Below are 12,034 nucleotides of genomic sequence, written 5' to 3' on the forward strand. Positions count from 1 at the left end.
TTGGAGTGTTTATTTAAGAAAGCCGGTGCCCACCCGGCATTGCCCCGGTGATTTGCCGCTGTTTCTGGAATTTAACTCGAGGGAGCCCGGTAAACTCACCCCCCGCCTGGAAGTGCCGAAAACGGGCCGCCGCGCTGCCCGCGACGACCCGGAAGTGGTTGGCCGGCCGGCCAATCAGGGAGCTCGCCGACGGAAGTCCCGCCCCCGCAGCCGCGACCCGGAAGTCAGGCAGGCCGGGGGCAGGACAGAGTGAAGCCAGAAGCCGGCGTCTTTCCGTGTCCCCCCAGGCTCCCAAAGCGAGGGAGAGCCCAGGAGAGAGCGGGGAGGAGTGCTGCAGGGAGCGAGGCTCCCGTGTGAAGAGGAGAGCCCCGCCCGTCCGGAGGAGAGCCCCGGGACCAGAGGGAGAGACCCGCCTTCGCTGGAACCCAGCGCGAAGCCGGTGAGTGTGGCAGTGCTGGAGGGAGGGGCGCCGGGACACATTGTCGGTGTCCGCCACCCCCCCCCCCCTCTTTCTCGTAGCGCGAGATAGCGCTACAGTGCGGAGTGAAGCCACGAGGGCTTCAAGAGAGCATCTCTTTGTTTTGAGCCTGAGGGCTCAGGGGGCACCTTAGTGTTGGAGCAACGAGAGGCTCCAAAGCGCCGCAGTGGTTTGGCGAGCCAGAGAGGCTCAGAGCGCCCGAAGTGTTCCTGGGTCCCCAGAGAAGGACCCCACAGCCCAGCGAGGCTGCACCTTTGTTGCTGGAGCCCTGAGAGGCTCAGCAGTACCCTTATTTGTTTAAAAGCCCAGAGAGGCTCTGAGGGTGCCATTCCCTCGTGGTGGAGCCCAGAGAGGCTCCAGCCCTTCTGCATTGCGAGCCCCAGAGAGGCTCGAGTGCCCATTCTGTGGAAGAGCCTGAGAGAGGCTCAGGAGGGCCATTTCTTGTCTGGAGCCCAGAGAGGCTCCGCAGTGCCACAGTGGTGGTTCTTGAGCCCAGAGAGGCTCCAACGTTGCCCTAACTTTCCCTACACCAGTTGCCCAGCACTTTGTGGGCAACTGCTACGTTTAGGCCCTGACATTGGGACACAGGGACAGTCACAGGTGGTGACTTACGTGAGTTTGGCGCAATTGTACTTTCTATGCACCTCTGAATGTATTGTTTATGCGTCATGTGCCTTTACACCTCTGAATGAATGTTATGCATTGCATCATGTGTTTTCCTCTTACACCCCTACAGGTATTGTAATACATAGGTGGTTGTTTTCTCCCTAGTACAGGTGGTGCTAGTGAGATCCTGGTTACCAGTAATTACTGGTTGTGCGCTCTATTGTTATATTGTGTGCTATTTTGTGCTAAAGTAATTTTACTTTCTGAAAGTGCTACTTCTGATTCCTGACAGTGGTCCAGGTGGCCCTGTCTTGTACATATCCCCTGTAAATTCTGCCCGTGCCTCTGGCACATTGTAAAGTGTGTGTTTTATCTAATGTGTTTTGGTGTAATACAAAGGCTATTTTTATATAACCTTGTGTGGAGTTTCCTTTGTGGTGGGCCTTTGGTTGTTGTTGCTGGGGTGCGTGCGCAAATACTTAACCTACATCGCCTCCAAGTTTAGCCTTGCTGCTCGCGCCACGTTACCTAGAGGGTGAGTAGGGGTTATCTTGGCGTGTAACTCCCTTGCCCTGACTTTGGTGTGGTGGTCTCTGACTGACTTTGGCGAAAGCCCTGGCCAGCCCGGGATCCCATTTCCAACATTGGCGGCAAGCGGTGGGATAAGGATTTGTGTTTGCCTTGTACCGTAGTAGCGGCTGGCTGCACCACAAAACTCTGCATTTTAGATGACCACATTTTAGGGGATTGTTTTTGAAATTCCATTGTTTCTTCTCCTGAAGAGTGTCATTTGATTGTGTTCAGTACATTTGTCCCCCGCCCTGCTTCCAGAGTTTGGTACCTGTGTCGCTTTTGGTCAGGTTGAGAAGTCAGGGGTGGTAGAAACTGCCTTACCGATCCGAGGGGAGGGTGTGTGTGGATGAATGGTGTGTTTTCCTGGACGCATGAGTATGAGTTCTCTTTGATAAGGAGATTGTTGAAGTTTTGGAATTGTGTCCTCTTACTTCAGATTGTTCAGTCCCCTGTGTTGCACGTGTCTGTGAGCATCTTGCCAAGATGGAGTCTGCTTTTAATGTCTGGGGTCTGTTTTTGCATGAACTGAGAGAGTTTTGCGAAGAGAGAGACATTGCAGTGAATGAGTCAGACACCCAGTCCCAACTTAGGGGTAACCTGATCCAATGGCAGAAGGATGACTGGGAGCGTGAGCACAGTGAGGAGAGGGCCCGGGTCTCACACCAAGAGGGTGGTGGGTCAGAGGGGAGCCCTGAAGAGTCTGAGGAGGAGGGAGAAGATGATAGCACAGGGACGCCAGCAGATAGTGAGGACCCCATAGATAGGGAGTCCCTTGCTGGGTCCAGTTTAGGAGGCAGCGCCTCATCCCTTTCCCTGTCCCCAGAGGAACTGGAAGATAGGAGGAGAGAAAGGGAGCACCAGCTGGCTTTAGAGAGGCTCATGTTGGAGCATGCCCAGGCTATGGCACAGCTGGGCATTAGAAAGCAACAGCTGGAGGTTAAGAAGCAACAGCTAGAGACCGAGAGGGTCTTAGCGCAGGAAAGGATAGAGGAGGCTGAGAGGGCCTCCACCAGAGGCGAAGTAGCTCTGGAGGGTAGACTATCCCCTGCGCGCAGTGTTGAGTTTCTGGATCCCCCAGGGAGGGTTGGGTCCAGTGGTGGCAGCTATTTAAATCTCAGTCTAGAAAGTCCCAGTTCCCAGAGTATGGTTCCTGTTTCCCCAGAGGAGGAGAATAGGTTGAGGTTTAGGAACCTTAGGAAACCGTCTCATCAGTCTTGGGAAGACTTTGAGGATGACTGTTGTGGAGCCCTGTGTGATTGGGTACGGGAGCCCACGAAATGTGATTGGGACCTATTGCTCGATATGTTTCTCAGAGAGCAGTTGCTCAGTTGTTGTTCACCAGGGTTGCGCCAACACCTGTTAGGGTGTGGATTGTCTGAACCATGTGAGCTGGCAGAGGAAGCAGACCGCTGGGAAGGGACCAGAGGTTCTGTAGAGTCATTGGTGAGTGACTCCAAAAGTAGTGGGTCAGGGATCTTCCAGCCCAGCGTGGTGGAAGAGGCTCAGTGTAGCCCAGCTAGGTCCCAGTATAGTGAGAAGGGTGGAGGGGCTGACTGCCTGGCTCAGTGGAGCAGGAGTCAGTGGGTGGCTGAGAGCCCCCAGAGGCCCGAAGCCCTGTCTCAGAACCCGGGTGGTTTCTTGAGGGAACACCAGGTTGGGGACCTAGGCTGTCCTGTTAACCCAGTTGAGGAGGATCTCCTAGTGAGTAGAGGACCTGGAGCGTCTGTAACCAGAGCTCCTGTGGTTCTAGAGTCTGGCAGTACCGCTCCGATAGGGAGGGTGCAGGAGTCCAGAGTGAGGAGTGATTGGGGGAGTTCCCCAGTGGAAGGACCAGTGGGTCAGGGACTACCCAGTTGGGCTAGGTTCCCGTGTAGTGACCATGGTAACACCACTTCTGGTCTGGGGGATCGTCACGCACTGTCAGGTGGACAGAGGGCGGGAGATCTGCGCCAGACAGACAGTCACACGACACATGTGTCATTTGTTAGCCTCAGGGGGATTGTGTGTGAATCCCCAGAAGTCCTGGAGTGCCAGGCAATTGTTCCACCGAAGGTTTTAGACCAGAGGTTGGAAGGCCAGGTTCAGGATCAGCCTGACCTGAAGGGTAGGACGACTGTAACTAGTGTCCTGACCGGTTCTTCTTCCAGAGGAACTTCTCCAGGTGGGAGAGGGCAGACCTCTGGAAGGGGGTGCAGAGGGTGGGAGAGCCCACCTCTGACCCCGGTGCAACCTGAGTGGATAAGCCCTGGGTTGGAATGGCGTTCTAGGTGTACCCCTCGCCGGAGGAGGAGGAACCCTAGGAGAAGAGGTAAGGGGAGGAGAGCCTTCCCTGAGACTCCTGGTCCGCCTGAGGTTGTAGGCCCTAGGCTGGAGAACCAGTGGCAGTCTAGTCCTGTCTTGCAGACAGGAAGAGTGGAGAATGGCTCCTATGTGCCAGGGGTTACTACCCCCCGCTCTGCGAATTGGCATGGACCAGTGGCACCTGGTTGGCCCAGGGCCTGGTCCTGGCCGCGGACAACTTGGGAGTACCAGTGGGGTAGCCCAGTTGGTCCAGACAGTGTGTTTAGAAGGAATCCCATGGGTTCACCGTGGCGCAGAACAGGAGGGTGTCCCTGCAGTTGCGGGCCTGCGTCCGTGTTCTATCGCCCCAAGCAGGGAAGTCCATCACGGTGGTGATTGGTCTCCCCTGCGTTTTGGCTGGAAGGGGGTTATGTTGGACTTTGGCCCTTAGGGCAGGTTCACCCCTAGACTTTTTGCTTGAAATGGTGACCTGGAGATGGTGATTTTTGGATTCTGCGCACTTTCACTGTGTCCCAGTGGAAAGTGCGTGCGCACTCTGAGTGCATGTGCTGAGCTAGGCCTGCCCGCCCATAGGAATGCATGGGGAATGTATGTGTCCCTGGTAGTTCCTGATGCGTGGGGTGTACAGGCTTGAGTCTGGTATGTGTGAACTCGTGAGAATGGATGCTGCGAGATGGTGTATGCAGCATGTATGTGTCTAGTAGCGAAGCACCATTTCTAGACATGGCTGTACGTGTGCTGTGAGGGTGCTGGCGTGTGATTGGCTGGAGCTGGCTGGCATGCCAGGCTCCAGGAAGTCTGGATGGGTCTGCCCGGTGGTGAGTGGGAGATTAGCATGAGTGATGTGTGGGAGGAGTGTACCTGTGTCCTGGATGGGCTGGGTTTTCCCTACACAATGCTGGCTCCGCCCCCCTGTGGTGTGTCTAATGACCCAAGCCCTGCCAGTGAATAGAGAGGGTGGTTGAGGTAAACAGAGTACTCAAGAACCAGCTGCGACTGGTTCCGCCCCCACTCTGCACCCTTGAACAAAGGAATGCACTGTATAAAAATGGGGCTGTGTCCCCACAGATGTTGTTCTTTTCCAGGATCCTGAGGGGGCTGTTGCTGCTGTCGCTGGGCCAGAGGACCGCCACTTGGGGTGTCTCCCTGCCTGGAGACCCAGTGTGCTGGCTCTGGGCCCAGCCTTGTCCCCCCTGCCTGCCCAAGGACTGCTGGGAATCTGCCCTGCTTGCTGAGGGCACCTGGGAGCGCTTTATTTTACTTATAGCGCTTAAGAGCGCTTTATTTGGCTTGTAGCGCTTGGGAGCGCTGTGCCTTCACCCCAGCGCTGAGAGCGCTTTATTTTGAATTATAGCGCTTGGAGCGCTGTGATTATCTGCCTAGCGCTTGGGAGCGCGCCAATTGCTGTGCAGGTGCCCACCCTGCTCGTGGTGGCCAGATCGAGTGCCCACCTCGATTGGAGTGTTTATTTAAGAAAGCCGGTGCCCACCCGGCATTGCCCCGGTGATTTGCCGCTGTTTCTGGAATTTAACTCGAGGGAGCCCGGTAAACTCACCCCCCGCCTGGAAGTGCCGAAAACGGGCCGCCGCGCTGCCCGCAACGACCCGGAAGTGGTTGGCCGGCCGGCCAATCAGGGAGCTCGCCGACGGAAGTCCCGCCCCCGCAGCCGCGACCCGGAAGTCAGGCAGGCCGGGGGCAGGACAGAGTGAAGCCAGAAGCCGGCGTCTTTCCGTGTCCCCCCAGGCTCCCAAAGCGAGGGAGAGCCCAGGAGAGAGCGGGGAGGAGTGCTGCAGGGAGCGAGGCTCCCGTGTGAAGAGGAGAGCCCCGCCCGTCCGGAGGAGAGCCCCGGGACCAGAGGGAGAGACCCGCCTTCGCTGGAACCCAGCGCGAAGCCGGTGAGTGTGGCAGTGCTGGAGGGAGGGGCGCCGGGACACATTGTCGGTGTCCGCCACCCCCCCCCCTCTTTCTCGTAGCGCGAGATAGCGCTACAGTGCGGAGTGAAGCCACGAGGGCTTCAAGAGAGCATCTCTTTGTTTTGAGCCTGAGGGCTCAGGGGGCACCTTAGTGTTGGAGCAACGAGAGGCTCCAAAGCGCCGCAGTGGTTTGGCGAGCCAGAGAGGCTCAGAGCGCCCGAAGTGTTCTTGGGTCCCCAGAGAAGGACCCCACAGCCCAGCGAGGCTGCACCTTTGTTGCTGGAGCCCTGAGAGGCTCAGCAGTACCCTTATTTGTTTAAAAGCCCAGAGAGGCTCTGAGGGTGCCATTCCCTCGTGGTGGAGCCCAGAGAGGCTCCAGCCCTTCTGCATTGCGAGCCCCAGAGAGGCTCGAGTGCCCATTCTGTGGAAGAGCCTGAGAGAGGCTCAGGAGGGCCATTTCTTGTCTGGAGCCCAGAGAGGCTCCGCAGTGCCACAGTGGTGGTTCTTGAGCCCAGAGAGGCTCCAACGTTGCCCTAACTTTCCCTACACCAGTTGCCCAGCACTTTGTGGGCAACTGCTACGTTTAGGCCCTGACATTGGGACACAGGGACAGTCACAGGTGGTGACTTACGTGAGTTTGGCGCAATTGTACTTTCTATGCACCTCTGAATGTATTGTTTATGCGTCATGTGCCTTTACACCTCTGAATGAATGTTATGCATTGCATCATGTGTTTTCCTCTTACACCCCTACAGGTATTGTAATACATAGGTGGTTGTTTTCTCCCTAGTACAGGTGGTGCTAGTGAGATCCTGGTTACCAGTAATTACTGGTTGTGCGCTCTATTGTTATATTGTGTGCTATTTTGTGCTAAAGTAATTTTACTTTCTGAAAGTGCTACTTCTGATTCCTGACAGTGGTCCAGGTGGCCCTGTCTTGTACATATCCCCTGTAAATTCTGCCCGTGCCTCTGGCACATTGTAAAGTGTGTGTTTTATCTAATGTGTTTTGGTGTAATACAAAGGCTATTTTTATATAACCTTGTGTGGAGTTTCCTTTGTGGTGGGCCTTTGGTTGTTGTTGCTGGGGTGCGTGCGCAAATACTTAACCTACATCGCCTCCAAGTTTAGCCTTGCTGCTCGCGCCACGTTACCTAGAGGGTGAGTAGGGGTTATCTTGGCGTGTAACTCCCTTGCCCTGACTTTGGTGTGGTGGTCTCTGAGTGACTTTGGCGAAAGCCCTGGCCAGCCCGGGATCCCATTTCCAACAGGCTCCTGCCTTTTTTATTGCATTGTTTTCTATGGTTTATTTCCATTCTACAGAAAATATGTAATTATGGCTTTATTGCCTATAGGTTATGGTTGGGCTGCATATTATTAGTGTATACATATATATGTGTATAATTTGTTTAGTACTATGTACTTTTATTATATATTTACACATATATATGTATTTTGTTATATGTTCCGGGTTCCCGCTCATGGGCGGAGATTATTCAGTGCTTATGACTTTAATGAGCATACCCCTGGAAGAGAACTAGGATTACAGGTAAGTAACTAATCCTTCTGCAGCATTTGGGAGTGGAAGTGGAGCAGCTAGGTGAGTGATGTTCTGTAAAAAATGTTTTTTAAATAATAAATGTATGACTTTTCAGGTAGCATCACTTGACAGGTAAAAGTTTATGTGTATATATATATATATATATATATTATGCTCCAAATTCTTCGAGTTTGCAAAGAAATATCCGCACTCACGGGGGTAAATTCATCCAAGGTTGCTTTATTGCAGACAAGACAGACGCCCTCGCGTTTCAGCACGCCGCCTTTCTCGATATATATATATGCTTCAAAAGCTTGCCTCCACCACAACTTCTCCACGGACTTGTAAGTAAGACGAGGTAGACCCAATTCAGTGTTGTTTTTAGTTTATTTCACGAGTGCCACCAGCCATCACGACGCGTTTCGGCAGATCCCTGCCTTGATCACATGACATATATGCATATACATTCTGCAGCACACTTAGAAGGAGGAAAATGCCTCAAATGATTTTTTTGTGCATGAAGGTGTCACTTCCTGCACAAAAACAATCCTGCCTGTAATGCAGGCACCTTTCACCATGGCGCAAAGGTGCCGCTTTGGTTCTAGGCAGCACTCAGTGCGCCAATGCAGGAAGAGAGCAGTGACATTTTTTTTGTCATATCTTAGTAGACATTGCACATTCATGATCTCTCCCTGTCATGCAGTCATGTTGTGTGATATTTTGATAAATCTGCCCCTTGGTTAGCAGCTAATTTCAGAGGGGTTTAAAGTAGATGTGTGCCACTCACATAAATACATTTACTTTTTGCACCGGCGCGTACATGCGCCCACTACATGTTTTTTTGTACACTTTTGGGTGTGTATTGTGAACTGTGTATGTGGTCCGCAGAGTAGTGCGGCATGTTGTCACTGTGCCAGCATGACCGGCAGGGTGTAGGACTGAAGGATTTGGAGGGATTTGGCATTGACATCAAGTGAATCATATAATACAACTCGGATTGTGTTCCAGGGTGAGCATGACTGGGCTTTAACAGATGTTAGTTACCAGGATAGCATGATATCAGGGGGTTGGTTGGCAACCTCTGTTATTTGATGTTGCTAGTACAGCTTGCATATCAGTGAGGTGCAGTACACGAAAGGAGACTGACTTTGCCATTCAATGGAAAAATTGTGTGAAGTGAGAGGAGTAGCAATGTAATTGTAGGAGACAAACAATGTACAGAAAAAAAACTAATTTAGGGTGGAGTTTGAAGGGAGGAATAGGATTGGTTAGTCAGATAGGTGAATGCTTGAATGCACTTTTGTAGAGACTACTACATGGTGCTCATTATCTTTCCTCCTTTAAGGAGAACCGAAGAGAGCCGAAACAGGCAAGGGGGGGGAATGGTGCCAGCAACACTGCTGCAGCTCAAGAAGCAGGTGAATGAGCTGGTGGTGCTCTGGGCACTGAAGTTGTTCCTGCTGCTGCTGGTAAGTAATATGTTTAATTAATACTTTAACTATTCCCCACTTAATATGTATTTTCATCATTCTGTTTGTTTCAATTTACCAACTTCCTTTGGGCTCCTTTATTGGCCATTATGCCACATATTTCTTTATGTTTCCTATATTTCCAGTTCCAACAGGTGACTTCCTCCTGTCTGAAACTTTTATTTTATTCCCCAACCCACTGTTACAGTGACAGAAACCTTTACCTCATGCCTCTTGTACATATCTATGCCCCAACTCTATGCGGTGAAGTACACACAAAGGAAGACTGACTTTGTCCGTAGCTTTCAGAATGCCAACATTTCAAAACTCTATGAAGCAAGGTGGAGGTATAATTACTATGTTGTTGCTTAGTCAGGCACTAAAATTGTTTGTCTCTAAAATGCCTGTCCCCTTTTTTAAGAGTACCTACTACTTTTCTTTCTCATTTCAGTACGGTCCACGACTGCCCACCCCAACTTGCCGCATAGGACCGAAGCAACCTCCACCCATGCTATTCCTTTTAGTGCTACTGGTAAATCACATTGAATATTTTTTGCCTCTAAAATAGTATGTGTTAGGGTGTTCTGTATTTTCTCTAACGTCCACCTATCTATTTTAGAGTCCGCTTTAACAGTGCTAACCTTGTGTTTCTTTTATAGTTCCCCAGTTTCACCTGCTGACTTGTCTGTCACTTTACTTCCCTGCCTTTTCAGTAATCTTTCTCTCGTCCCTCTTTTATATTCCTTATATAAATAGAAGATTGTTGGGGACAAATAGAGGAACACAGGCCAAAGTATACTATACAGTGATAACAGAGGCTGCTCTTTTCCGCACTTGTCCCATCACAAGCCAATTGCCCCACCTTTACCTTCCTCTTTCAACTTTTAATGTTTACATACCCAATCTCTCTTTCCACGTGTTGCTATCTACTCTACTTTATTTACCTCATACAAACCAGAACCCCCTGCAAACAGTGTTCTAAAACTGAATATGAGTGACCTGCAACAACAACATACATTTATGGAGGGTCAAGGGGGATTTAGAGACCACACTCTGATACGGCCCCGACGATACTAAACAAACAAGAGTGTCAGAGGATCTGAAATAACAAGAAAAAGAGCGCTAAATGTACATCTACAGAGGACTACCAGTAACATACTTCTTAAGAAATGAGAAAAACAAGGGTCACCCTTGCATTAAACCCAGCTGGTGATCATATGAGGATGCCCATCAGTCACCACACGGAACCGCCCTTCATCATTTGGGTTGCTCCTAAGACCACTGATGGTGTTATCTATTCTATTTCTCATGGAGGGCTATGATTGTAAAGACCCTCTCATGGTCAGATAGATTAACGTGGTCTTGCTTCTCAACGGAGAGGATGTTAAGAAAGGGGACTGATTTCGTAGTGCATAAATTAGTGAAAAAACAAGAAAAAATGTGTGTGTAATAAAATTGGATGAGGGGGTGCTGAACGTGGCTTTATTCTGTTGCTACCCACTCTACCAATGTTAAAAAGTAGACAGGGACAACCCAATTATTCTTGGATCATCTGATGTATTCTAGGGTCAACATGTTTCTGCAATAGTTGACATGAGTTGTCATTGCTTTCATCAGGACCGCTATACACTATTTGCTACTACGAACTAGTGCTCTTAAAGAAAAAAGAGTGCTCAAAGTTATAAATAAATTTCAAACTCGATACTAAGATCACCTGTATTCACTAGATGTCTGTATCGGTGGTTTCACCATCCCAAGTTGGATATTGCCCACTTGGAAGATGTATAGACCTCACCCCACCTGGCCACGGCTCAGGGTAAAGGGGAAGCACCGCTCTCTCCGTCGGTACTTCGTGTTGGCGTCTGAGCCGATCGGCTCAGACGCCAACACGAAAATTTATTTATAACTTTGAGCACTCTTTTTTCTTTAGGAGCACAAGATCCCATGATGCACTGGGCCAGGGCCAGACTAATTTGCATGTAGCCGGGTTCTGAACTGGGATGGTGCAGTGAGCTAAAAAACGGTGATGGATCAAGCCCTGATCTTTTGACTGGGTAGGAGTGTTCTGCTTAATTCAGATACTCTGTCCATCACCACCCCCTGTTATGAATCGCTTAGTGGCGTTTAAGCATAGATACGTGATCAATTACATGGAGGGCGGAATGGGTTATAAGCATCAGCTAAGGTCCGCAGGAGTTTATGCAACGATTATGAAACAAGGTGAAGGTGTGGGTAGCGCCGTAAGAAGCAAGAACGATAATGAAATGAATATGTACAGAGTTCATATGTAAAACGTTGCTGAATTTTAAAACTAGTGGAACTTATATCACGGTAAGCTGATAGACATTGTTTATATGCCGGTTTGAGGATGGTTGTTGCTCGAGTGCATAGGCTGTCATGGGCGCTTAGGTAGAAAAGATTCATTTGATTGATTGACATTGTCAGGTTTGGAATGGAAAGGTGGAGTTTAGGATATTGGGTCACGAGAAGAAATGTTTGTAATGAGGGTGCTGGGTTTTCTTACACTTTAGGGAGAGCTAATTAGTGGGAATGTGATTTGCACAATGTATGTAATATATTAAATTCATGATTTGTTTGTATTTTAGATGCCCCTGACGAAGGGTTTCCGTTTTACCCCGAAATGCATTGGGTGATTTTTAATAAAATATCGTGACATAAGGAAGCATTTAATTTTCCTGTGTACTTTTTGAAATAACCAAGAACAACGATGAAAATGAGTATAAGAAATCGATAGAGATAAGAAATGGATGCAAAAAAGATGGAATAATTGAAGAGAAAACAAAAAACTTGATTTATTGGATTTATTTATGGCAAATTTGGCTGTGCAGCTCGATAGGGACCAGAAAAATGGCCTCTACGTGTTTTGTCTGTTTAGGTAAGCCACACACTATTTTTATATCTGTATACATATATTTTATCAAGCAGTCCTCCTATTTAACTTCTGAAGTATTAGTCTGGAAAGTAGAGTTCGTCCTGAAACTTAGGGGGCATCCAGAGGATAATCACTGACCAAACCTGAGATGGCACCCCAGTTGCTCTTGTCATCCTTCTTCGTTTCAGGACCACTATAATCCTTTATAAGGAAGTGTTTGTTCATTTTAATCATCATCTGTCTCTCCTCATTTTGAGGTGAG

At 49.7% G+C, this 12,034-nt stretch overlaps 1 protein-coding gene across 12 annotated transcripts in view; it reads left to right on the forward strand.

Annotated features, from left to right (window-relative positions):
- The window catches only part of LOC144767498 (uncharacterized), a 1,510,898-nt gene that overhangs the window by 874,249 nt on the left and 624,615 nt on the right, over positions 1-12,034 (forward strand). For 10 of the 12 annotated variants that reach the window (XM_078650906.1, XM_078650905.1, XM_078650908.1 and 7 more), the window contains 2 exons: positions 9,331-9,411; positions 11,486-11,775. In XM_078650906.1, the coding sequence (XP_078507032.1) occupies positions 9,331-9,411; positions 11,486-11,553 (149 nt within the window). In that variant the 3' untranslated portion in view covers positions 11,554-11,775. Of the gene's footprint in view, positions 1-8,777; positions 8,880-9,330; positions 9,412-11,485; positions 11,776-12,034 lie in introns of those variants that run through there. The other 2 variants (XM_078650915.1, XM_078650916.1) reach the window with 2 other exon arrangements.

The sequence above is a fragment of the Lissotriton helveticus genome, chromosome 7 (genome assembly GCF_964261635.1).
Source record: "Lissotriton helveticus chromosome 7, aLisHel1.1, whole genome shotgun sequence".
In the NCBI taxonomy this organism is placed as follows: domain Eukaryota; kingdom Metazoa; phylum Chordata; class Amphibia; order Caudata; family Salamandridae; genus Lissotriton; species Lissotriton helveticus.